This window comes from Myripristis murdjan, chromosome 11 (genome assembly GCF_902150065.1).
Source record: "Myripristis murdjan chromosome 11, fMyrMur1.1, whole genome shotgun sequence".
Lineage (NCBI taxonomy): Eukaryota > Metazoa > Chordata > Actinopteri > Holocentriformes > Holocentridae > Myripristis > Myripristis murdjan.
This window is the reverse complement of record NC_043990.1, coordinates 8,752,788-8,775,466: the sequence shown is the minus strand read 5'-3', so window position 1 is coordinate 8,775,466 and position 22,679 is coordinate 8,752,788. Positions and strand designations below refer to the sequence as shown.

Below are 22,679 nucleotides of genomic sequence, written 5' to 3'. Positions count from 1 at the left end.
TACTCTGTCTCTCTCGCCCATTGCTCTTCTGCTACGTCCGTTTTCTCTCTCCACATCCCCCTGTATTTTCCCCTTTTCTTTCTTTCTCTTTCTCTCTTTCTCTCTTTCTCTCTCACTCTCTAGCTCGCGGTCGCACCAACCTGGAGCTGAGGGAGAAGTTCATCCTTCCAGAGGGAGCGTCCCAGGGCCTGGCCGCCTTCCGTTCACGGGGCCGTCGCTCCAAGCCGGGCTCCCGCACCGCCTCGCCCACCCGCTCCTCCTCCTCTGCCTCCCACAGCGCCCACAGCTGCGCCTCCCTCCCCTCCGCCCCCGCCACGCCGACGGCCTCCGCATCATCCAGGGTGAGCGCTCATATCAAAGTTGGTTTAATTTATTCCAGGGCATCCACAGGATCTAAACCCTTAAAGGGCCATAGCAGTCATTCTGCATGTTTAGCGTAATATCTACAAAATGTTTATACTTCACATGTTTGCTAATCTTTACCCAAAGCAAGCGATCGTGTTTTAGAACTTGATATCATTTTTTCTGCCATTGGTTTGCGTTCGTTCCACTACAATATGAAAATGACTTCAAACTTTCTTCACACCAGTATTTCATAGCCGTAATAAAGTCGTCCACATTAGTTTTCCTGAAGGCAGCAGCACTGTTGTGTTTTGAAACACACACACAAAAAAAAAGCCCCCGGCGAAACATTTGCTTTCCACAGCCAATTATCTGTTCTGTGGTTTATGAATGTTGTTGACTTTGTTAGCCACAGAAGCAGAACATTAAAAGGCGGGTGCTCAAACCAAAAATTCAAATTTGACAATAAAGGAATTTTGATTATATTTTGTAAAATCCCTAGTGTGCCTGCTTGATTTTTAAAATTGTGTGTTGCAATGTGAAATGTGGCTAAATTGTAATAAGTGAGCTAAACATTCAAAATAACTAATATGGTCCTTTAATGATATTGAAATGTTGATGTCGATCAAAAATGGGATGGTTCTGCCACCTTTTTAGCTTATTTAGGTTTTTAAATTGGTCTTAAATTCAGTTCCAGGTAAGATTAAAAAGGTCTGAAACCTGCAGGGAAACTGTAATCACACAGAAATGAGAAATGATGAGATAAAAGTCAAATGGGACTCGAGAAAAGACAACAAAGGAATCAGGAATCAATACATATTTCCGCAAATGAGATAAAAACTTACATGTAAGATAATTTCCTTCATAAAAAGGCAGGTAAAGACACAACCGAGTTAGATGATCGTCAGATTCATCATTCATCTGTTGTCAAGGTTAAATGAGAACCAGTTTTCACCTGAGGAATTTGAAAACTGGTCAGTAACAGCAGAGAAATAAATTAAAAAAAAGATTCATGCATGGTAAGGGAAATATCAGCCATTTAAAACATTTTGTGGAAGTTCACACATGCTTCCATCGACCCGTCAGTGCCATCCACTGCCCATTTAGTTGCACAAAACTTGAACATAAGCTCACACACAAACACACACCACCACCTCTGTTATCGTCCCTGTGTCAAACAGCTGTGTTGTCTCTGTCGTTGGCACACAGTCCTCGTCCCACTGTTGTCTTTTGTTTTGTGACGTGTCAAGAAAGTAAAATGGCAGATGTTTTGTCATCATCATTGTCAAGTTAAATACCTTTTCATACAACCAACCGAGTCACACAGACTCCTCATAAACAGCGGTGTTGTTGTCATACAATGTTATTGATGTGGTGTTTCTCATTGTCAGCACTGTTTGTCATTTGATTATTGTGTGTAAACATTATTGTCAACTGTGTGTGTGTGTGTGTGTGTGTGTGTGAGAGAGAGAGAGAGACAGAGAGAGTCCACATCTGTGACTTTGTAAATGTGTGGTTGCCATCGTCCAGTTTGTTGCATGTCAAAAAAAAAAAAATCACCACGTCCTTAACTGTGAGATTTTTATTTGTTGTTCTTGTTTCTTTGTTTTTCTTTCATCTTTTTTTGTCTTTTCCCCCCATTCCCCTCATTCAACCCCCTGCTAACCTGCCTTCAAAAACGACCTTCCTCCACTGTTCGGTTCTGTGTTTTCGAAAAATAAATAAATAAATAAACAAATAAATAAATAAATCATCGGCTGTCACATAAAAACACACCGCGCTCCACTTCCTCCTGCGCTTTCCCTCTTGCCTCATTTCCTCGCCTCCTTCCCTTTTTACCATCTCCTTTGCTGCTTTGCCTTCCTCTCCTCCTCCATCCATCCTTCCTGCCTTCCTTCCTTCCTTCCTTCCATCCTTCCCTTCCCTCCCTCCCTTCCCATCCTTCCTTCAGTCCTCCCATACTCACTCCCGTGACTATGCCAAGCCCTGGCTGGCACACAGTAAAACTCCAACGCCAACCAAGTGCCACTGCTGCCCAGATCTCGGTCACGGCCACAGCACCCCTGGGCACGAGGTAACGCACTCACCCCTTACCCCCCACCCACCTTTACACCCCAACACCCCCCACCCTGTCGCCCCCTCCACCCCAACCTCCCTCCAAGCCCAGCCTCCCCCCTCCCCAATGAACGCGCTAACGCACTAACACACACTCCCAGGTGATCACTCCTGCACACACGCAAACTACAGGTAGCTTTTATATGGAACAAATGTAGAAGGTGATATTTCGCTGTTGTCATGTGAAAACCTCCTAACTCCAATTCTGTTGATTTTATGTTTGATTTCAGTTGAGAAATCACACGAAGCTCGATTGGTTCAATGTTTTTTTTTTTTTTTTTTTTACCTGTTGTGGTTTTAATAAAACTCTTTCAAAACCTGTACTGGAAAAACAGAAAATGAGACATTTTGGAGCTACAAGGTTTTCACCCAACACCAGCGATCAGTTATGATAGATGCACGTCAGATAGCTTTGAATGGAGTTTAATGTGGGGAAAGTCTGAAAATGAGTTCTGTTACAAATTGCATTGAATTCGAGCAAGAAGTCAGATTTCAGGCAACAGTTTTTCATTTTTTCCACAGTATCGTTATCTGTAGCTGCCTTTTTCCTATTGGTTTGGTGCAAAGCAAGTTAACCAAGCAGGCTTTCTTCATAAATTTGTGATAATGTTGGTCATTTGTAGCTAATAGTGTGGCACAGTGTCTGTGTATGTAATATTAGTGTGTTTAGTACTGGTATTAGAAATGTTTTTATCAGTTTGTGTCTATGGTGTCTATGTGTATGTGATGTGCTTTTCATCGTTTAGGAGTAATATTAAGTGTCAGCGTAACGTGATGTGCATCAGTATTCGGTGAGTTCCGGTGTTGTCCTGTCGGTTTGTGACCTTTCCTGTCTGTTCCTCTAGGGGGCAGCGTCGGGGTCCAAGCTGAAGAGGCCGACCTTCCACTCCAGCCGCGGTTCTCTGACCGGAGAGAACGGCGGGACGACGCCTACCAGCGGCAAACCGGCTCGCACTGGTGAGAGACGACAGCCAAGTAATCCAAAATCACAAGAAATCAAACATTCAGTTGCAGTACTTATGGAGTCGCAGTACTTACTGAAGCGCAGCCGTGCATCGTAAATCATGACGCATCTGCTCACTAGATGTTGTGGAAAATTTCACTAGAGCCTCATTAACCCTATAAAGCCTGAACTATGAAAGAATTTGCAGAAAATTCAAATTTTTTTGAAATTGAACTCTTTATTTAGTCCTATAGCAAAATGTAAAAAAAAAAAAAAAAAAAAAAAAAAATTATATGATTTTTCTGTTGTATCATATATGATACAAATGGCTTTATAGGGTTAAAGAGCATGAGTGTGTAAAGGGACGTGGTGTGTTTTTACGTAACAATAAACAAACAAAAAAAAAAAGTTCTTTCAGCTTATTAGCCTTTTCTCTGTATTGTAATGTACACCTGTGTAACAAATGCAAATTTCTGATTTTGTTGTATTTTCATACCAACACTTTGACCTCTTTAAAAATGATGTATTTATGCTACTCTTTGGTGCACCAGAAGGCAAAGTTCGGCAAAAATGTCAGTCAGTCATGCCGTGAGTCATACAGTGAAGCAGTTGCAGTCTGTTTTTTATGAAACTTGAAGGAATCAGTGTTGTATTCAGGTGTTAAATAATTATGCCGATTGGCCTAATGGGGGCCTATAATCACTGGCAAGAATCTTGTTGGGTCATTATCAGATTATTTTACAAAGCTATTGGGTGACACTATTGTGACAACAACTTTACTGTGGCTTTGTTCATTGTTTTTTTCTAATCCCAGTTATTTTTCTTTTCCTTTTCTGCTCTCTATGCCCTCCTCCCTCTCTCCTCCCCCTTCATCCCCCCTGTCTTCTCTCTAGATCCAAAACGGGGGGCGTCGACCACCAGCCGAGCCGGCAGCCGGGCGGGCAGTCGAGCCAGCAGTCGCCGCGGCAGTGACGCTTCAGATGCGTCGGAGCTTCAGGACACTCGTTCTGTCTGCTCAGACACCTCGGACACCCCGAGGCGGCCCGGCGGAGGAGCCAAACCCTCCAAGATCCCAACCATCTCCAAGAAGGCTCCCAGCCCCAAAACGCCCGGCACCGGAAAGAAATAAGACCGAGCCGGTCGGAGAATGGGACCGTGGAAGGAAAACGTCATCCATGCAGCTCTGAGAAAGCAAAGATCGCAAAGATGGAGCAGAACTGATATTCCTACGTTTCACAGTGGGTGGATTGTTATCGTCGACCATCTCGGGTGAACCACCTCTTTGATCCACGTCCATCCGTAGGGCTCGCGTGGGACTCATGCACTATGACTGATATCTGCCGGGGGGAGGAGGAGGATTAACACTCTCTCTCTCTTTCCTTTTCCTCGTAATCTCACTACAACCTGCACAACAGGAGAGGGGTTCTGGTCTGGGAGTCCCAGGCCAGGGTTTGTGCTCTTAGACGACGGGATCGAAACAGAAACCGACTTTCCCCCTTTAAGAACCGATCCCAGTTTGCCTTTCCCCGTCTCCTGCTGTTTTCTGTCACAACGGAGCCGCTCACGACGGTTCTGAGGTTCTCCAGCGAAGCAGAACCGACCAAACAAACCGACAAACCTGATGTGATGCTGCCTTACTTTGGGTTACACGTTACTGTCCCGACCGGAGACAGAGAGGAAGAAGAGAAAGTCTTTAAACTGCTTTTCTGCAACACTGACACACAAACACACACACGGTAAAAACACACATTCTTACACCGAGGTGGGTTAGGGAGTTGGCTGCACCACCACGCCTAAAAAAAAAAAAAAGAAAAAAAAGAAGAAGAAGACGACGAAAGAAAAAAATGAATCGTGGGTTATTATATTGGTTTGTGGGTCAGATGCCTCAACGATGAGTAAAAAAAGAAAATATGCAATGACTGCCATGTTGTTTCGCCCGAGCGGGTCGGTGAGAGAAAGCGTCACCTCAGCATATCTGTGGGTGGGAGCCCGCGGAGGCAGACACCACGTGTGGACTGGCAGCGAACACCGAGCCAGGGAGCGCTTTCCGTCTGACCACTTCCTGCTTCGCAACACACACCGACGAGCCTCAGACTGCTGCTGCTGCTGGTGGTGGTGGTGCGAGAGCTGAGGACAAACACACACACTCACACACACACATCCACGCACCACAGGGCAGAATCACCTTCGCTGTTCGGGATTGACCTGTACGGTGTTTCTGTGTGTGTGTGTGTGCGTTTTAACAGGAAACGGAGGGGATTCGTCACACAATCCGAAACAATGAATCACAAACTCTCAATAGAAAAGACTATCGTCATGGCGACACACTCAACTAACAGCACATAAACTGACAGTGTACAACAACTTAACCCCAATCGTAATGACTCTGTTCCTGGATTAAGAGTTCGTCAACCAGCGTGCACTAATCATCTCTTCTTCTGCAGTTCCACTGTAATCCCGTGTCTGCGTTGTGTTGCCCTTAGCAACCCAGAAGCACAGACACACACTTGCGCACACGAGCCGGTGTGTACCATGTGTCGTCGTCACGTGTTACAGAAATTATAGAGGACGTTGACTTGAGTCACTGTATGCAAAAATTTTATTTGCGAATGTCTTTTTTTTTCTCTCCTCTCATTGTTTTCTGGTTAATTTATAATCCACGTGTACTTTTTTTTTGTTTTCTAGCTTAAAAAAAATCTATATTTATTTTTCAGTTTCATGTCATATCACCTGTTGCAGAGAGTGATTAGTATTACGATTAAATAAGTTGTGATTTTGTACCAAGGAAACGTCTGCTCTGATGCGCTCCTCTGACATTATTTGTGTGTAAAGTGTGTAACATTACATTATTCACTAGGATGCCGACTCACTCTAGTGGCAGCCTTGTTTTGTTTCTGTTTAATTCGCTAATGACTACAATTCCCAGATTATGACCAAAGGGGGTTGCCCTTCATATGTAGAGAGAAGAACTACAAATATGAATGACAGGGGACCTGAGCAGATCGGGCCAATGAGAGCGGATTTCCCCTCTCATGTCCCGCCCCAGCGTCCCTCCTTCTAGGCTTTTTTTAAATGTCCTGTCGTGTACAGGACCCGAGTTTGTCTCTGTGTTATCTCAGTGTAAGAGATGAAGTTTATGGAAACAGTGAAATTACAGCAAGAAAGAAAACATCTTAAGGTGATTTTTATTTATTTATTGTCTCTTTGGAGCTTGGATTTGGGACGCAGGAGACGTGTCCACCACCTTTTGATGCCGTGCTACTCTCAGTGTGATAATGAGAACATGGAGGGAGGGAGGGGTGGGTGTTAGTAAGAGTCAATTGTGTAAAAGTAAAAAACAAACAAAAAAAAAAAAAACTAAAATTATAAACAATTTTTTGTTCTGTTTTTGTATTAAAAATATGCTTGCAGTAAAACTGTCTGGTGTTGTTGATTTATTGCCTCACGTGGGTTGTGCCTGTAAATACAGGCTCTAATATCTGTGTGTGAAGGTGTGTGTGATATTATCTGAGTGTGGGCTTATGCACACACAGTTCAGGTATGTGTGTGTGTGTGTGTGTGTGTGTGTGTGTGTGTGTGTGTGTGTGTGTGTGTGTGTGTGTGTGTACATGCTTTTTCATTATTTTGCTGTAGGGTTTTTGTAATTGTGTTTGAATTTTTTTTTTTTTATTATGTGACATTATATGAATTCTTAAAGGAATACAATTTTCAGCCAGCTTTGTGTCGTTATCATGCAGCTAGTGTTTGCAAATGAACAATATTTACCTTTCCTCCATGTTGCCTCCATCTAAGGGCCCGCCTTCTTTTGCCAGCTCAAGATGTGCATAGAGTAGGTTTGGTCATTTAGCACTGATTTCAAAAATTATTTGCCTCTCCAGCAGTGAATTACTCCTCCAAGCGTTCACACATGCATCTCTTTACAACTGCGAAACATTTTTGTGCATAAGTAGATTTCCTGGATGTGTGTGGGCGCCTCCACTGTTTTTTTAATGTTTGCTCTTTTATACTATTTTGATTGAAGTGGAATTTTTTTTTTAGGTGCATAATGACGGAGTTTTGTTTTTTAGGTGGGCGTGCATGCTTTACTTTTTGCTTTAGCTTACATGAAGTATCACTGATTTTATACACAGTGGATTTATTTGTTTTTATTTGTTTTTTTTACCCAAGAAGGGGCATATATTTAATATGTGTATGTGTAGGTAGCTCATAATCTTTGTATATACAGGGGTAAATAGATGTAGGGTGTGTGTGTGTGTGTGTATGTCTTGGTTCACTCAGGCCTGACTGCAGACCACAGACTCCCAGCACTTACCGGACATTGCTTGGTAATTGGGGCTTGGGTGCAATTAGCCTGCACAGAGATAAGACCACACCCAGCAGGATCCTCTGCTCCGAGGATGGAGGTAAAAACGACGGGATGGGGGTGGTGGGTGCTGCGGTTGTGGCCTCTTGAACTTTCAACTCCCACTTTTCCTCCCACGAAGAGCGGCACTGATACGTCGGTGTCTTTTCCCTCGTCTTTTGTTTCATCTCACGATCAAGACGGAAGCTCTGGCTGATGTTTGTGTGTGAGGGAGAGAGAGAAAGAGAGAGGAGGGGAATTTGAAAATAACTTTGTCCTGTTTATTTGGTGGTTCCACCGGAGATGATGAGGTCTGATTTGTCGAGTGAGTCCACCCTCTGCAGCTGTGTGTACACACACACACACACACACACACACACACACACACGCATGCATGCAAGCAGACCCAGCCTTTTCACTCCTCTCTTATTTTCTGTCCACTCTCCATCCATCTGCGCTGTTCCTCCGCGGTCCGTCTGCCGTCACTGCCTCCTCCGTCTGATGACAGTCCTCACTCCTCTCCTCTTCTCCTCCGCCTCTCAGGAATGTGAATTTTCAAGATTTCTTTCACACCCTACTCCCATTCATTTCCTCCTTTTTTACTTCTTGCTTTTTTTTTCCCTCCCTCATCTGATCACACCCCAAATCTCTCTCCATTCCTCTCAGCTTCTCCTCCGCCATCTCACTCGGCCCCGCAATCTCTCCAGCCAAAATTCATTTGCTGATGTACACAGAAACAAAAAAATAAAAAAATAAAATAAAATGGGTAGAGCGCTAATTCCTGGCATTTGGGACTCGCCCTTTCGGCCAGGACAGAATGAACGGTGGTCACTTTGGTTAGGTCAGTGTTATTCATGCCTTTCAAAGTGACCACAAGTACCAGGCTGCTTTGAAGCCAAGCGTACACAAACACGGGCTGGCACAGGGCTGACCCTCGCTACTATATTTGAGTCATTTCTTCCCTCCAAATCCCTTCGGTTAAAACACACACACACACACACACACTCACACGCACTCACAGAGCGTGTTTGCATTAGGCCTGCCAGTGAGAAAGCTAAACTAATGAAACGGTGTCACGTAGCATAATGCAAAACCTGCTGCTTTCACAAGAATTATATATGTTGGCAGCCCGGCTCTATTAATACGCTTGCTGAGTGTTCACTGTTAGTTTAAGGCAGACTTACCGTGGAATTCAACATTAGCACTTTGTTTCAACCCCAAACCACAGATGCCACAGTGAAGGCAGAGACGTGCTCGAACTTGGGAGCTCCGGCACTGGCAGAAGATGAAAACAAGAATAATTCAGTCAAAGTGACAAACATGCCTTAAAAAAAAAAGTTAAATTCAGTTCTGGCTTTCGAGGCAGAGGAACGTAGCATATTTCTGTCCGTGAGCTGTTAAATAGGGCATCAAGATGTCCTTCCCATCAAGTGGCTCGACGGTATTTATTTGCTATGAAAGGAAGCAGTCATGAAAAGATGAAAAAGATAGATGGGTGGAGGCAAAAGGGAGGGAGGGAGAGATGAGGTCTCCCAAGGAGAGCGCCGGGAGGGGTGATGGGATGTAAGCGAGGAGAGAGAAAGACGTTTGAAAGGCTTGAAAGAAGAAGAAGGAGAGGAGAGGCAGAGGCTGTGTGGGACACTCCCTCCTGGTTATGGTCTCTTACGCACTCCAAACTTGATTTAGAGGTGGGACACATTCAAAGGGCACACACACACACACACACACACAACCAGCTCACAGCTCTTTCCAGCAGATGCTCAAACCCTCCCAACAGACGCTGATTGTCTGTAGATCAGCTGCCACAGGGTTGGGGATTGTGGAGGAAACAGAACGGATTAATAACTGAGGTCGCCTCTCCAAAGGATTACAGACAGGAAACCGTTTCCTTGAGAAATCTTTTTTAAAAAATTGGATTAAGAAGGACATCTGGAACCCAAGAGACGTGTGGGTGGGAAACGGTCCTGGATGGATGAGTAAGTAACCGAGGGAGAGGTGGGTTACAGCTTCCAGAGGCGGCGGAGACAGCAGAGGTTCCTGATTGCTCCACAGCGGATCGGGATTGGACTCGTGAGATATCTGGTTGTTGTTTGCCTGCTGAGCTTTGACTCGCTGCAGGTGTGAACTCACTTTACAGTTTCCTCTCAAAGTCGAAAAGGGACTGCGAGCAAATCGGATGATACAGCTCTTAAATCTCACTCCTGTCTCTGCAGCACCTGCTCTTATCTTCGATTGCTTTTCATCCTCCAAGTTTACAGCTTCAAAGAGGGGACAGATTTTCCAGCGGGCCGTTGTTTGTCTGCATTGAAACACAACAAAAACAGCCCTGCTTGTAATTATGCCCCTGCTTTCATTATCTCTGTTCCCTCTACGCTACTAGAGGTAAGGGAGAGAGCGTGCAGTGGTGTGTGTGTGTGTTTTTTTTTTTTTTCAGGATTGGAGAAGGTAGAAGAGGAAGAGAGGAAGGCAAAGGGGGGAGGGAGAGATAAACAGAGGCAGTTGAAGGCAGTAAACACGTCTCGTCCGTGGCCGGCTCTCCTAAACACATCAGGCATAAATCAACACTGCATTTCTCTGCGGTGACTCTGTGAGACAGGAGGACCAACAGTCTGGCAGTGAGGGGACAGACGGACTGACAGGCTGGACCCAGAAGGAGACACAACGACTGCTGGTCTGGAAACGCTGAAGAGACTGAAATCAAGCAACTCGGGCAGCTGATTTGAGCTTTGGAGAACCAGCGGTGGTTTTCCAGCGCAGGAGAAGAATAAAGAGCAGCTCAGCTCATGAGGGAAACCACAGCCATGGCCTCAGAGATCTCCTACCGCTCTGAGAACATGGAAAGTGGCAGCACCTACTCCCGCTGCTGCCTCTGCACAAGGAGCAGCAGCAGCTACATGCAGCGGCGGCCCGCCTGCTCCTCGGGCCCCCGGCGACCTCTCCTCCACCCCGGCACCCTGCTCCTCCTCCCCCTGCTGCTCTTGCTGTCCCTCTCCCTGTGGAGCCAGCAGGCCGAGGCCGTGGTCCACTCCAGTTTCCGCCGGCTCAGCGGCCGTGAGAAGAAGGAGATGCAGAGGGAGATCCTGTCCATCCTGGGGCTGCCGGGCCGGCCCAGGCCCCACCCGCCGCTCAGACCACCCTCCTCGGCGCCTCTCTTCATGCTGGACCTCTACCACGCCGTGTCGGCCGAGGGGGACGAGGAGGGCAACGCCGTGCCCGGGAACGGAGCTGGGATGGGCAAGTTTGGGGCGGCGGACGGGCACGCTGCCCTGCCGACCCTCAGCACGCACACACCGCCGCTCGGGACGGTGGTCAGCGAGGCCGACACGGTGATGAGCTTCGTTAACCTGGGTGAGTAAATCAACAAAAGCTTTTCTATTTGCCTGGTGTCTGGTAGATCCTTTTCCTGGGAAATATTCTCTCACAGGAAGTGAGTTTTATGTTCCCTGCAGCGGCAGCAGCAGTTAGTTTGAAATAAACAGAAGAAGAAGAACTGGGTTCTTAGCATGAGCAGCAATAATTGGCATGAACAGACCAAGAAAAGTCAAATACAGAAACTCAACCTCTATCAACAGGAAATCCAAGGAAAAAGGCCCGCCCACACTGTGTGACTGACAGGTGATCACCACAGCGATGAGCGCTTAGCAACAAAGATGCCACCAAAATAAAACAATCGAGAAAATCTTGTCTATTTCAACTGAAAAACTGCTGAACACCAGCTGAAGTGAGGACTGTGTAGACTCAACTGACAAAAACCCATGGAACAAGCATATAATTAGATGGTTGACTCTACGTAGTTCTCATCATCAGCATGTCTCAATGACAAATTACACACTTATTCCACATTTTTGTCAGCTGAGGCTTAACCTGCGTAATGCTCCTTTAATGGAGAAGATTTCTATCATCATTTCTGAATGATGGAGCATTTATAACTTTGGCTGGAACATGAGAAGTAATGGAGAGGGGGGGGGGTGAAACAGCAGCAGCAGTGACTCCGGACAGACTCACAGTAAGAGTGCCGCTCACATGTTCACATGTTCCCATGTTCACATCAGTACCTGTTTGGCCTCTCTGTCACTCAGAGCTCTGCAGTGAGATTTCCCACTAACATCTACCCTCTAGGAGCGGCTTGAGCCAGGGTCAGCATGGCTGAACTATATTGGTAGGTTACCATTCCAACACAGCATTCCTACATCCACCACCATGGGACAGCATGTCCACTGCTGCCATAACCCAACTGGGCTGGGCCTCCCGAAAGCATTTCTGCTCTGAGAACATCCCTGATCCCCTGTAAGGAAACACACAGCAGGACAGAAGGGCCGCTTTAACACGGGACAAAACAGGACTGGCCACACACAGCTCATCGATGTTTGCACTGCAAAAAAAATCTACTGCAAGTCATTACAGCCTCATATTCAGTGTTAAAATCTCATTTCAAAACTGAATGAAAATATTGTTTGTAAGATTTAGTTGAAAAAAAAAATGCCAGCAGGATGAGATACTTTTTCTTGAATCAAGTTTAATTTTCTTGATCCTTGAGGTCTGATCTGCCTTACTCTGCCTTGTTTGAAAAGATTTATAGATTCATCCCAAAAAAATCATGAAACAGCAGCGGAAACAAGTGGGATTAGCTCATCCCACAGACAGATTATTTCACTTGCTTTCAGAAAAACAAGAACTGAATAATAGGACTCAGTGAGTTGTAAAATAGAGAATAACGTTTCTTTTTTTTTTTTGCATTGTGAGACACAGATGAGGTCTTTGCTCGGTCAAAACAGAAATGAAGCGATGTTGTCGTAGCTAAACTCTGCTCTCTGTCGAAGGTTAGGCTCAGCACTTGTTATAGTTTGAGTGTCTTCGTTAAAGTCACCTCAGCAGAGTGGCTTCCTGCTTCCTACTCACTACACTGTGCTGCTGTTTTAGAATCATCCATATAATAATCCTTTTTAATTGTACTTTGTTGCTAATTTCAAATATTAGATGATTGTTCTGTTACTCAGAGGTATCGCTGAAAGAGGAAAGAGTATAATGAGTGTGAGTTAATGGTGGCAAGCATTATTTTCTGCATCTCATTATCATGAATGCCGAGCAGATAATCGCTGAACTGGAACAAATTGTCTTCACCTAAATTCAGTGGATTTTAGCAACAGTGTGATCCGTAAGTCCCCCTAAGCGATGACATTGCATCACTGAATTTTAGTAATTTAAGTGAATTTGAGCACCCAGTTTCCCCTCGTGGATCAATAAAGTATTTCTGATTCTGATTCTGATGTGTTATTGATTTCAGTTTCAAGCAGGGAATCAATCGTTTGTAACATTTTGCAGGTTTTCTCCCAGATTCTGAGTCTCTTCTGCCGCCGACCGCTGCTTATCTGTCACAGCATAAAAACTAAACATCCGTTCCTCAATCGCTTCCTTCCTCCCGCTCTCCTGAAACTGCTTCACCGTGGGAAAACACCGTCTCCCCGCTCGGCCCTGCGATTTCCACATGAAGAGCCTCTTTTACAAAACTCTGCATGTTCACTCGGAATTCGTTCGTCAGTCCGGCGAGACACAACTGATTTATCCTCGACGTCAGGATTGTTTTGTTAACAGCGGTGACTAAAACGGTGATTCATACTTTAAAACCAACCCACAGTGCACTTTAGTTTCACGCCTGCAGCATTTTGTGGCCGTTGGAGTTTAATTTTGGATGGAAACCTCTTCGAATCAAATCAATTCTGCAGTAAGTGCAAAGCCCTGGAGATCAGAACAGAAAGCAAGAAACGCTCCTGAAACTCTCGGTGTCTTTGCATATGTGTCCCGGTCGACGTTCAACCTCGCAGCTTCAGAGTCTCGACAGAAGTTTCCTACGAAGCCTTTGCATCTGGAAACGTCCCAGAGTGCACTGCAGAAACGATAAATTTAGTCTAATTCAGCGCGTAATCTCATAAACTAACATGTACAGTTAATTTACATTGAGTCTAATAGGCGTGTGGGCGTGTGTGTGTGTGCCTACGCATATGTAAGGGAAGACACAGCTGGTTAGAATTACAGGCCCCACTGACACACACCGAGAAAGAGAGAGAGAGAGAGAAAAAAAAAACACAACGGTCCGAAACTAGATGAAAATAATGCTGTGGAGGGAGCGCAGCTAAAAATACCAGGCAGGGCTGCAATTAGTGGTGTGTGTGCTGAGCAGCTGCTGCGGTTCAGGGCCCTTAGTGCCTCTAATTACTGTACACAGTGTGTGTGTGTGTGTGTGTGTGTTCAAATGTGCACACCCAACCTATCGGGGGTGTCTTATAGTCTTTAGTGTCTCTATCTTCTGTTGTGTGTGTGTGTGTGTGTGTGTGTGTGTGCCAAGCCTGACCAAGCAGGGCTGCTCCTCTGCCCTGTGGGGTTCCACAAGGACACACACTGCGCTGCTGCTCGGGCTGCATGTGGGCTTTAGTGTAGGAGTGTGTGTGTGTGTGTGTGTGTGAGTGTGTGTGTCACCCCGTTCACCTCCTCATTTGCATATTGTTCCCAGCAGCTGGAGTCCTGAGACGGAGCGGGACGTGTTTCCCCGTCCGTCACCAGCCGGCGGGCGAAAAGCCTCCTCGGTCAAACAGGGAGACATAAATCCAGCAGTTATTATGGTGTTGTGTATTTCATCAGTTTTTATTTTTATGTTGTTGTTGTATCTTTGTTTTCGCGTCAGTTTAGTTTCACTTAGTCTCCAGCGTGGGTTTGCTCGTTTCACTTTAGTTTTTATTGTTTAAAATGTTTAGTTTTAGTTGACTTTTTATTTTTTTTTTCAGTCGTAGTTTCAGCCCTGACAGAAAATCAGATTCCACTCTTCTTTGCTAAACCACGCCTGCAACACCCTGAACATCACAGCACGACGAGGCCGACTGCTGTGAAAGTGCTGTAAAAGAGGTTGGAATGTTCCTTTAATCCAGTATTATGGAATATAACGGAATATTACGCAGACACTAAAAGATACCATTTATACATCTAAATGAAATGTAGAATACACCTGATTTTTTCTGTCCTGTTTAAACGCTGTACCCACACTGGGTTGAAGGCCTCAGTGTATTTATATTTAGTTCTGCATCATGTGAATGCAACGTTTGGACATGAAGTCTTCATCGGGTGTTTGACCCTAAACACACACTCTGCTCCATCCCACATGTTCGTCCTATGAGATTTACAGGACAGCACCAGTGATTTTGAGTGTTTGACCCATTTACGACAAATTACACACATTTTACATCACAACAAACCATTTTGCAAATCACGCGGGGGTGTTGGAGAGTTCACAACGTGTAATCCAAATCCCCTGAATCCCCACTGATATAATGAAGAAAGTCTGAAGTCTCTGAAAGTTCATTTTCATATCGAAGAGGAATAAATGGGAACCAGTGGCTGGATAAACCTGGACTTGTTTTGGGAGATGATTAGCACGAATGTGAAGTTTAAACGTTTTGTAGATGTTTGGCTAAACGTGCACAATCAGTGGTCGGGTCCTTTATTAAGGGCACAGAAGTAGAAAAAAGGCAGAAATCATATTGGTGGAGCAGGTCAGAGGTCAGTGAAAGTGGATCGATATCAGATAGGCGCTGGAGAAACATGCACACGGGCGAGTGAGCTGTCACATCTCATCAGCCTCTGGTCGGCGGCTGAAGGCACACGCACGTCTCTGTCATCGAGGCCGGAGGACGAGCCCACGATCCCGGACGGAGACGACGGATGATTGGAAGCGAATCCGGTTCAGACAGATTCCACATTTGATCTCCCGCGCTCCTGTCATGAATACGAACATGAGCCGAGGAGCTGAGTTACAAGCTCTCCTCTGTGTTTTCTCCTCCTCCTCCTCCTCCTCCTGGTCTGTCAGTCCTCACATGTCCTCCACACCTTCACACATCTGCTCCTCCCGCTTACCTTCACTCTCATATCAGACCTTTTCCAAAACACGAAACCTATCTGGATGAGGGTTTTGACCCCAAACTAACTTTTCCACTCTTCTCTCATTCTTCACCTCAGTTATTCCGTTATTCCCTCTTTCCTTTCACCACACTCATCAACTAAATGTCATTGCATGGCTGATCTGAAACCTTTAAAAAAAAAAACTGGCTGTTCTTTGTTTGCTGTTTAATTCTATATTCTGGATGAAATGGACAATAAAGCCTCTTGGCGTAATTTCTCTGCCTCACACGTCACTACATTTTTTTTTATTACGTCAAACGTCTGAACGTTGAGATCCTTGTGGCTCGTAAAGTTGCTCTCGCAGGAATTTCACCTCTTTCTGTTGTTGCTCTGGATAAGAGCATCAACCAAATGCTATGACTGTAAACTGAGGAGTGTGTGCGCCCACATGAGGAGTGCCTTATCCAGGACAGGTCCCAGTTTAACTGTAAAAGGACATCTCATTACCTACGCTGCAAAAAAAAAAAAAAAATCTCCAATAAGACATTTTTTTTAAATCTTACATTCACTTGTGCCATAATCCCACTTGTTCCCAATATAGTTTCATTTATTTCACTGCCTTGTTTCATAAATATGTTGAAACAAAGCAGAATAAGGCAGATTAGAGCACTTAGCCTAAGAGACTGACACTTAATTTAAAAAAAATCCTGAAAACAAGTTGACTAGCATTGCAAAGAATTGGGATTATTTCATCCCACTGGCAGATTTTTCCTCTGGTTTTGAGATAAACTATTTAAACACTGACAACGGAGCTAAATGACTTGGTAAAATAGATGTTTTGCAGTGTAATTCCAGGTACACATCTGGGTTTGAAAGTTAAAAGCCTAAGACATTCATGGGTGCTGGACATGCTTTATATGTTTTATATGTTTATATATTTCCTTTCTGTATCTTGGTGCAGCTCCTGGACTCCTGAAGTGCCACTAGAGCGTTTCCTCTCTTGCAGTGCTCACAGATCCTCTCCTCTCTCTCCCTGCGTCTCCTCCAGTGGAGCAGGAGCGCGACCTGCTGCAGCCGCGGCCCTACTGGAAGGAGTTTCGCTTCGACCTGACGCCCCTCCCTCAGGGCGAGACGGTGACAGCAGCAGAATTTCGCATCTATAAGACCCTGACCATGGGCCAGAGGGCCAACCGCACCCTGCACATCTCCGTCTACGAGATCCAGCGAGAGAACAGACACAGGTTCCTGTCCACTTTCTCTTTCTAAGCAGAAAATAGCTTAATTTTTTTCTTTCTTTTTTTTAGTTTCCTGTTCTGTCTCTCTCTTCTGACGCTGTTCTGTCTGAGTTGGCCGTAAATATGTGTAATTACTGTCACATTTTCATTAATTAGCTGCTGAGCGATTAATGTCGGGACTCATTTCTCCTCACATGCTCCACATCAAGCACATTTTCCATCTCCTCAGCTGCCACTCCCTGCTCTGTCACCGCTCTTTCCTCCTACACACTTGATTCTCATCCCACGATGACAGAGAAACTTTTCAGCCATAATCTCTCGCTATTGAAAACGGGTCCTTTTACCTCCTCAGATCTTTCTCTCCTCTCATCCCCTCTCCTTCCCTCTCCTCACCTCTCCTTCCCGTCTATGAGGAGGATACCTGGTCAAACTCTGCTTGCAAACAAACCTTTGTGTTTGTTTTAGTCTACTTGCAGCACCAGGTGGGTGGGGTTTTCTGCATGAGGGCCGCTCAGCTAGTGTCAAATAGACAAAAAAGTACACTAAATGAAATTTCAAACGCTCTCCTGTTACAGCCTTAACCTTTTGACACTAACTGTGTTGCACTGTGTGGCAAACCACACTCACCACATTTAAACAAACTGGGAAAAAAACTGAACATGCTAGATACGCCTCTGTTCGTGGCCTTTAGACTGACTAATCTGGGAATAGCAGCCATCCAACTATTTTCTTCCAAAAACAAAGAAAGGCTTCACCTCGGTTGAACCACAGTTTCACCGAGGCCCACATCACAGGAAAATCATTCCTGCACAAGTTTTCTGTAGAGCGTTCCCATGTTTTTTCATGGCATTTGAGTGAATAAACCACGAGGTTGTTTTTCACATATCAACAGCTCTGTACCTGACAGCATCACCTCCACTGGCAGCACGGTGGCCTGGTGATTAGACACACCTGTCTGCAGCGGGACAGCTTGAACCTCTATCTGATGAGATAAAGTCTGAGCAATCGTCATCTGATAAGATTTAGATCAACAGCGAAGAATGAAACTTATGACCAGAACAGTCATAGTACATTCTTCCATTGGCCTAACCTCTAGTCAATGAAATAATAGTGAAATTAAAATATTCCCCATTTTTCTAGGGACCCCTGGAATCCCCTGAAGGACCTTCAGGGGTCCCTGGACCGCAGGTTGAGAACAGCTGTTCTAGAGGGTAGAAGAAAGCAAAAATAGAGCAAGCCTATGAGGATCAATCAAAGTCCTCCGTTATCTTACTTCCTTAACTTTCTGTTTTCCTTATAATCATTCCCTTATCATCACAACTGGATGAAATATAAGATTAGATATCAGTTACTGCAGGAGCAGAAACACAATTTAATTAAACAGGATGAGTGTAGAGGTGGGAGGTTTTACTGGTTGAAGATTTATTGTTTCTGCTTATTGCTGCATTATGAGGTCAGCAGTAAAGATACACTTTTAGAGGATATAAAGGCAACAGGGTTTCCTCTCATGGGACGGTGTCTGTGTGTGTGTGTCTCCTCCCCAGAGAGCCGGAGCTGGTGCTGCTGGACATGCAGTCGCTGCCCGCAGGACAGGAGGGCTGGCTGGCCTTCGACGTCACCTCGGCCTCCAACCGCTGGCTCCTGCACCCCCGCAGCAACCTGGGCATCCGCCTCTACGTGGAGACCGAGGAGGGTGGGTGGGACGCCGGGCTGCCAAAACCCATCATCTTTGTCTCGCTGACGTACAGTAAAACCAAGGGCACATTCATACCGAGCGTGTTTGAGGCAGTTTATTTAAGCTCTGCGGTGTTTACTCCTCTTAGTTGGGTTCATTTGATCAGGTGCAGTGCCATGTGAGCTCAGGTGGCACCCAGCAGCCACACCCCGATCCCTAAAAATGTGCGTGTTGGTTGTCTTTTGGGGGAACTTTGATGTGGTTTGTTGGGAGTGAGAAAGACATCCGATCCAACCAGAGGAAACAAACCCAAAAGGATTATCAGGAGACGGAGTTTGACAGCTCATAGCCAGGCGATACTTGGAAAGCCCGGCGTTGACAAAATGAACTGAGGGAAAATTTACCTTGGGCTGAGGAATGAGAGTGGTATGAACACAGGGGAAGGCAAATAATGGCAGCCAACACAGGCAATTCAGTCATGCTGAAGTTACAGGGACTGGAATCAGATTTGTTTTGACTCCCCTCCTCTACTAAACCTGGCAGGGCAGCAGGTTAAAAACAAATGAGCTACTTTTGAGTCAGAGTGTGACTTCTGTTTACACGCCTTGGTTTGCTTGTAATCGGGATGTGAAGGTCTACGCAAAGCAAATAGAGAGTGACATTTTCACAGAGGATTGGACCAAAGAACTGTGGGTTTGATCTCACCTTTAGGCTGCTCCTAATTATGTGTGGCAGCCGTGGTTGAACTGCAGAGCCAGTTCATGCAAACCTGCTCAGCAACTGTGGGACTAAAAACACATTAAACTAAGCTAAAAAATAACTAAAATAAACTAAACTATACATCAGGGGGTTTTCACGGTTTGATTTGGACCGCTGTTTTTAAGCCACAGGTCAATTAGTATCACAGTCTGATTTGGAAAAAATTGAAATGACCCAGAATTAAAGCTCTTTGACTTTAATTTAGACACATTTAAACCCAATAATTAAAAAGCTGAAAGGGACTTTTGCCAGTGTTGTTTGTAAAGGGTGTGCATCATAGCCACAGAGTGCTTTCGTACAATGCTTGTGGAGTTATTTATTAAGCCCAACATTATTATTATTAATCCAAAGCAACCTGGCCTGTTCTACATGATGGATGTGCTTGTAATTTTGCATTATGTTTAAAAAAAAAAAACAACTTAAAGCCTGGTGAGAAAAAAAGGTCATGGTTTACCTCATTTGTACAGTCTGATGAACTGAGAAATGCAGAGTAATGATTTGCAGTACAAAATTGTTACCCTCTTTGCATTTTAAAATGTTTCTCATGATGCCAAACGTCGCTGTCTTTCAGACCGCTCCTTGTCTGCGGGCTGGATCGGTCTGGTGGGACGCAGGGGGCCTCGCTCCAAACAGCCCTTCATGGTGACCTTCTTCCGGGCCAGCCAGGCGCCGTGTCGCCCGCCCCGCGCCCTCAAGCCGCACCCCCGCAAGAAGAAACCCAAATACGACCTCCCTGTGCCCAGCATTCACGGTGAAGTGTCACAGCCGCACTCCTTCATCACCTGCAGTTCTCACAAAAGTCAAAAACTTAAAATGATCTGTCATCAAGAGGCTGTCGTCTAAACTGTCTTTCAGTCAAACGCTTTCATCCAGTCCCATCCAATCTCTAAAGAAATGATCAGGAATGGAAATTTTATTTTAATGCAGATTGCAGTTTTGGATTTTCTTTTGAATTGAGGCCCAAATGCATGACTTGTGGCTTAGTCTGACTCTTAAGCTGCTTTTGAAATTAAAGAAACCATCAAAAGGATCCTTCATCAAATGAAAAATTAATATCTGAAGCATTAGACCGAAAACATTAAAAAATACAGTTAGGTTTAATGTTGTGCTTTAAATTTTGTGAGAGCAGTTGTAACTCTTGAAATTGTAAATATTTTCCACTACTTAGATGAAAACATACTAGATTATGATTTTTTTTTTTAAAGGTATAGAATATATTCCTCACGTAAAACTGATTCTGTCACTTTGCTGTCACTAAGTTTGTTTGTGTTTCCTCTCTGTGCAGACCACAGTCATGCAAACAGCGGGCGCCAGGCGTGTAAAAAGCACGAGCTCTACGTCAGCTTCAGTGACCTGGGATGGAAGGTCATTTCTTAATTTCTTCACTCAGTTGTTTTTCCTTTTTTAATGAGCATAAAGTCAAAAAACATCTAGATTAATGAGGCTCCAGGTACATTAAGTTGTTCATTCATCCCCTCTCTCCAGGAATCTCATTACTGTGCCGGTCCACTTTGTATTTCATGACAAATTATTACAAACTGTATGCTTGTGACCAAATTCAGCCAAAGTTGTTATTTATGACAAGTTAAAAATTATTGTAATGTTTTGTCGTCTGTCATGTAAAGATGTGGTAAACAAAGATGACACTGATTCCATATCATGTCATGGTGTGTTGTCATTTGCTTTGAAATGATCATGAGTAAAGTCAAACGGTGTGGGGTGTCTTCTCCGTCCCTCTCTCCTGGTCAGGACTGGGTTCTGGCTCCCACCGGCTACTCAGCCTACTACTGTGACGGAGAGTGTCTGTACCCGCTGGGCTCCTGCATGAACGCCACCAACCACGCCCTCATCCAGCAGGTGGTCAGTACGCTGAGCGCCCCCTGCAGAGCGGCGGGCCGGCACCGCATCTCACACCACAAGACAATCTTTCATATTTCATATTTCAGGAAAGGCAGATAAAACAACACAGTGCACAACGTGGCTCTAGTTCTTCTCTTTTTTCATTAGCAAAGATTTTTTTTAACACAGATTAATGTCTAATTATTGATTTACACACCAACATTCAAATATATATATTACTTCTATGGTTTTATTGGTTTTATCCTTGCCATTTCTTCAAAGAATACTCCAACGTTTTGGGCCGTTTCCTTTTTACGACTTCCCCAGACTGACACAGGATGTTTGATACCATTTTCATCACCTGTGCATCCACTGGCTTGGATTCTGTGGGTAGCATTTTGTGTTAGCTTAGCATAAAGACTTGAAGTCTATTGGAGCCGTTAGCCTAGCTCCATCAAAGTGAGAAAATAAACCTTACAGCATCTCTGAAGCTGTCTTACGTACACAGTGTAACAAGTGGGTTTGAAATACACATCTTGGGGATTTTTTTAAATAAAATGAGAGTTGTTTCAGGAGGAGTTAGATGGTGGAACTGTAACCTCTGAACACATTTATCCTTCTGTCTATCACAGTGATCCACACACCGCTGAAGGTAGAGGAAGATCAGGCACTAATTAAATTCTCCTAAAACGACTCTTTTTCTTATCTTTAAATTCCAAGATGAGTTTCAGATACACACGACACACTGTGTAAATAAGACAGCTTCAAAATTGCTGTAAGGTTTACTTTTTCACTTGCTGAAGCCAGGCTAACGACTCCTATAGACTTCAAGTCTTTATGCTAAGCTAACACAAAATACTACCTATAGGAACTGAACCACTAAATGTAAAGAGGTGAAAATGGTATCGAACATCGTGTCTCTGTCCCGTTGGAGGACTCCACTGATGTAGCACTCCTCTATCATATCACCATTTTACAAAGAGGGATATTTGTTCCATCCATCACTTGTTTTCTGTTGCTTTTCCCCGCACTGTGATGTTGAAACCCTGAAAAATGAACCTGATAACTTGCATGGTATACCAGTTGCATGTGATGTGAGTCGCCGTGGACGACAGCATCGTCTAGCCCGTGTGAGCAGGTGTGTGAATGTCAGCGTGTTGCCCTGTGCTCTGCTGCGGCAGGTCCACCTCCTGAAGCCTGACGAGGTCCCCAAGGCGTGCTGCGCCCCCACCAAGCTCAGCCCCATCTCCGTGCTCTTCTACGACGACAACAACAACGTCATCCTCAAGAAGCACCGCAACATGGTGGTGAAGACCTGCGGCTGTCTATGATGGGCGGCTGGGCGACTTCAGCGGCCGGGGCGCGGACTCAAGTCCGGTCCAGGAACAAACAAGTACATGGATATTATATTTTTAATATGAACTGACGCTGGATGACACAGCCGCCAAACTTTTGATTTCACAGGTTTGGGCCCACATGAAGCCCCGTAGAGCTGGAGCGGCGGTGGGATCAGTCACTTATTGTCATATTTCCTCATCACAA

The 22,679-nt window shown here is 44.9% G+C and overlaps 2 protein-coding genes across 9 annotated transcripts in view; both read left to right on the top strand.

Annotated features, from left to right (window-relative positions):
* macf1a (microtubule actin crosslinking factor 1a) overlaps positions 1-5,253 on the top strand; it is a 167,046-nt gene extending 161,793 nt beyond the window's left edge. For 4 of the 8 annotated variants that reach the window (XM_030063174.1, XM_030063170.1, XM_030063169.1 and 1 more), the window contains 4 exons: positions 124-341; positions 2,294-2,416; positions 3,303-3,414; positions 4,294-5,253. In XM_030063174.1, the coding sequence (XP_029919034.1) occupies positions 124-341; positions 2,294-2,416; positions 3,303-3,414; positions 4,294-4,529 (689 nt within the window). In that variant the 3' untranslated portion in view covers positions 4,530-5,253. The remainder of the gene's footprint in view (positions 1-123; positions 342-2,293; positions 2,417-3,302; positions 3,415-4,293) is intronic. The other 4 variants (XM_030063173.1, XM_030063172.1, XM_030063171.1 and 1 more) reach the window with 2 other exon arrangements.
* A 4,104-nt stretch (positions 5,254-9,357) lies between these two features.
* Positions 9,358-22,530, top strand: bmp8a (bone morphogenetic protein 8a). The gene is made up of 7 exons (XM_030063665.1): positions 9,358-11,090; positions 16,678-16,870; positions 18,409-18,557; positions 19,870-20,049; positions 20,584-20,663; positions 21,048-21,158; positions 22,319-22,530. Exons 1-7 carry the CDS (start codon positions 10,526-10,528, stop codon positions 22,466-22,468), a joined length of 1,428 nt encoding a protein of 475 aa, XP_029919525.1. The 5' UTR covers positions 9,358-10,525; the 3' UTR covers positions 22,469-22,530.
* The last annotated feature ends 149 nt before the right edge of the window (positions 22,531-22,679 follow it).